This window comes from Morone saxatilis, unplaced genomic scaffold, assembly GCF_004916995.1.
Source record: "Morone saxatilis isolate NCDOM2014 unplaced genomic scaffold, NCSU_SB_2.0 Contig2, whole genome shotgun sequence".
NCBI lineage: Eukaryota > Metazoa > Chordata > Actinopteri > Moronidae > Morone > Morone saxatilis.
The window spans coordinates 13,684,131-13,688,428 of record NW_023339762.1 but is presented as its reverse complement, the minus strand read 5'-3'; the positions used below and the strand labels follow the sequence as shown (position 1 = coordinate 13,688,428).

General features: G+C 37.6%; 1 protein-coding gene across 1 annotated transcript in view; it reads left to right on the top strand.

Annotated features, from left to right (window-relative positions):
- The window catches only part of ctdspl2a (CTD (carboxy-terminal domain, RNA polymerase II, polypeptide A) small phosphatase like 2a), a 9,457-nt gene that overhangs the window by 1,031 nt on the left and 4,128 nt on the right, over positions 1-4,298 (top strand). Inside the window, exons 2-7 of the mRNA XM_035665438.1 lie at positions 1,499-1,710; positions 2,208-2,343; positions 2,441-2,587; positions 2,717-2,944; positions 3,551-3,647; positions 4,088-4,199. Coding sequence (XP_035521331.1) covers positions 1,522-1,710; positions 2,208-2,343; positions 2,441-2,587; positions 2,717-2,944; positions 3,551-3,647; positions 4,088-4,199 — 909 coding nt within the window. The 5' untranslated portion in view covers positions 1,499-1,521. The remainder of the gene's footprint in view (positions 1-1,498; positions 1,711-2,207; positions 2,344-2,440; positions 2,588-2,716; positions 2,945-3,550; positions 3,648-4,087; positions 4,200-4,298) is intronic.

The following is a 4,298-nucleotide window of genomic DNA, read 5'->3' as shown; positions in this document are numbered from 1 at the left end:
TGTAAATGGTCATTTGAATCGTTTCAACTCTCCTGTCTGATCTTGTTTGACCGTAAGACTGTGACATATTTAAAGGAGTATTACACCAGGTTAAAACATCCATAAATGAGCCAATATATCAGAGAGTAGTCCAGATATACTGGACTATAAGTGGCTGACAGCATCTACCATCATCACCATCATCATCATTATTATTATTATTATTATTATTATCAATATTTGTGTAAGCAGGAACAAGTGACAAGTCACAAACATCAATAGATGATAAACTGGAATGATGACATGTTACTTAAGCTCAAGAGTAGAGCCCAAATCAAACACAATGAGAAAGAAAGCATTTCCCTTACATAGTTTGTCTGCCAGAGAGCAAGTTTATTCATATTAAATGTCCTGCTCAGAACATATCATGGTCACAATTCGTAGGAAACCAGAAGAGATCCTTATATAAAATGTTGTTTCATGCTTAAGAAAATTAAAACACTCGGTCAATATGTTGGTTTACAGTCTCATATCATTTTCAGTATCTGCCTCTGAAATCCAGTATCTGTTGCACTGTACCCAAGAGGTGTCCATGGCAACAAGTATTAAAAACTGTTGGCATCAAGTGTTTGGTCATGTACACAATCTTGTTTACCTATTACTAAATCATATAAATTCTCATTTTAATCAAAATCTGCTCATTTTAGACTAGGCAACATTTAATAACTGTGGCTGCTTTTTATATACTGTGACAACCAAAGGTAAAACATAAGTGGGTCCTAACAGGTACCGAGAGGACCGCCTTCATGTGATCACACTGTAAATGGTCATTTGAATCGTTTTAACTCTCCTGTCTGATCTTGTTTGACCGTAAGACTGTGACATATTTAAAGGAGTATTACACCAGGTTAAAACATCCATAAATGAGCCATTTTATAGTCCAAATATACTGGACTTTAAAGTGGCTGACAACAACTACTGTCATTATTATTTGTTGTTGTCAAGAGAAGTGGAAACAGGAACTGACAAGTCACAAACATCAATAGATGATAACATGGTGTGATGACATATTAAATATCCTGCTCAGAACACATCAGGGTCCCAATTCTTAGTAACCAAAAATTTAAGAGATCCATGTATAAAATGTTGGTTAATGCTTTTTTTTTTTTAAAAATACACTAGGTCAATATATTGGTTTACAGTCATATATGTATACATATATACATGTCAGTATCTGCCTCTGAAATCCAGTATCTGTTGCACTGTACCAAGAGGTGTCCATGGCAACAAGTATTAAAAACTGTTGGCATCAAATGTTTGGTCATGTACACAATCTTGTTTACTTATTACTTGATCATACAAATCCTAATTTTAATCAAAATCTGCCATTTTTAGACTAGACCATTTTTAGATTAGGCAACATTTAACCACTGTGGCTGCTTTTCTTCAGTGCAAACTAAGATTTTGTACCATATTTCATTGTTAAAGCAATGTTTCTTAACTCTCCCCCCCATCTCAGATTTTTCTATGTGACGTTGGAGCATGATGAGGCTGAGAGTGCGTAAAGCTCCTCAGCAGCCAAACATAGGCCGTCGAACCCACCCATCCCAGGCCAAACGGAAACACTGTGAAGTGGAGCCATCCCCTGTGAGAGGTCGAGGCAAAATGCAGAAGAATGAAACAGGCCTGTTGTCCACTATAAAGAAATTCATCCGTGGAAATGCAGTTAAGGTGGGCTTACATCAGGATTCACAGCTGCTGCTTTTAGAGTCTAGGTTTTGTTGCTGTAACATAATAATACATAGTAGGAACACACACTCTTTGTGCAGAATAAAATCAATGCCTCAGTTGTATTTTGTGCTGATAGTGTGAAATCTTTACTCACATAATATCTATGCCTGTTTTTAGAAGCTTAACACAGTCACAGCCAACACAGTTTCCTACGGGCTTTTTATAGGTTTCTGTCAACTTCCTCTATTTTCATTTTGTAAATGGCCAGCTGATTGCCAACTGTAAAACCACATACTGTATGTTTGTTTTGTCAACAGAAAAAAGTAGAGCAGGTCATGAGTTTTCTCTAAAAACTAAAACTGATAACTTATTGGCAATTTAATGTATTGGTCCCATGTTTGAATAAGCATCCAAGTAATTTAACGTAAAAGTTAATGTCAGTCTTACTTTGTTTTGTTACCATGACTGTTTCTGTATCCCTGTTTTATTGTTATCAGGTGGAGCAGGAAATCCCCGCCAAGAGGAGTCGTATTGATTGTAATTCTGAAAGCGATCTAATTACTTCAACACCACAGACAAGAGGCCTTTCCAACAAATCAGTCTCCAGAGTTTGTCGGAAAACTCCAAATAAAGGTACCACAGATCTAGTAACAAGTGTTGTAACAACACAGATGCACAGATATTGTGTTTTTGGGTTGTTATTAAAGAGTTGTTGTCGTTTTGTTTTTAGACACAATGACCTGCAACAGTAAACCCCTAAAACCAAACGGTAAACTAGAGGCCCCTGTCGAAGCAGCAAGCAGCCCACCGCGCACCACCCTGCTTGGAACCATCTTCTCTCCGGTTTTCAACTTTTTCTCACCAGCAACTAAAACGGGTAAAACAAAAGAATCCTTAGATGTTTCTGTCTAAAAATACCTAATATTTAGGATTGATTAAAATAGTTTTAATTGGATGGAAAATCACTGCAGTTGTTTTTTAAGAGAATCTGGTCATTTGTTTGCAGCCACTCCTGGTTCAGACTCTCCTGGCCAAGCGATCGAGGCAGAGGAAATCATGAAACAGCTGGACATTGAGCAGGCAGAAGAAATGCCAAGCAGCACTCTTACATCCACAGAGGGCATCACTCTGTGTCACCCTGCCCCAATATTACCACAGAGGCTTCAGATTACCTCCGACACGTCCGTAGAAGAAGGGGAGATTGTCACTGAAACTGACATGCCACCGTTAACAGGTACGACCACTCTCACATTAGGTCTCATTCTCTTAATTTGGCATTTATGTCAGTACTGTGTTAGACACTTACAAACATGTAAACGGTGTCATATGGGCACCACCATAATAGGCTTTTAGTAGTTAATTTAGGGTTTTTCTTGTTCATCAAATGTATAATTTTTTGGCCACACAGATATTTGAACCTGACACTGCTGTTTGGCAACTTGTGCTAAGCCTGTTTTGACTCTGTGCTCTGATTTATAATTTAACATTAAAAAGCTGAAGTGAAACGTTCCACATTTGGGGAAAAAAGGGCAGTAATTATAAGAATAGTTTCAAATCCTTGATTATTCAATATGTATGTTGTTAGCAGCCTTTAAAAAACAGCATTTCTCATAAGCCCTTGACCATTGTGGGGGAAGCGGTTTATTGCGGTTTATCTTTGTTAAAATCATGAAGGTTTCATTGTGTAACAAATAATGAAGCGGATGTTGATTGGTCCTCAGGAACTAGCTAAATTTTCAGAAATTGAATGGTGTAACAGAAGCTAGCGGACATCATGACTTTGTCTCTTACTGAAAAACATAAAATTCTAACTCCTTCTCCTTCTCTCTGTCTTCATTAGTTCCTGGTTGTATGCCAGATGGTGGTTACCATCCACACACGTTACCTCCAGCTCCTGCAGAAACCTCATATGATGAGGACTGGGAAGTTTTTGATCCGTAAGTAGATTGAAATTGGTGATTTTATTTTTTTTAGGCAACAAACAATCAAAAACAAACATTTAAAAAATAGCTGTAATGAACTACTGATTTCTTTTTTTTTTCTTTTTGTTTAAAATTTCAACACTGCACTTTTGAAAAGACACTCTTTTTATGATCACAAGTGTTAATCTGATTCCACTTGAAATCACATTCAAGGTGACATTGCATGCTGGTGTGAACAGAGATTGCTGCAATGTCAAAATTTCAACCACTAGATGGCAGAAACAGGACAGTCGGTCTGTGTTGGAGTCCTACGTGATGATATGTGACATCATGTTGTTGTTGTTTTACTATTCAGTTGATTCACTCATGTTTTAAACTGCCAGGACTTGCAGCTTTGTATGGACAGATCTTGTTTATTTTGTTAAATGGTCTTTTTATGGTTTCTCTGCTTTAAGGTACTTCTTCATCAAACATGTGCCTCCGCTGACAGAAGAGCAGTTAACACGCAAACCAGCGTTACCTTTAAAAACACGCAGCACACCAGAGTTTTCTCTCGTCTTGGACCTGGTAAGCAGTGAAAGGTTTCTTGTGCTTGCTCATGGTGGTACTGTTGGGTCTCTGTAAATAATGTTATAAGGAGTACAGTGTAGACCTGCTCTATTTGAA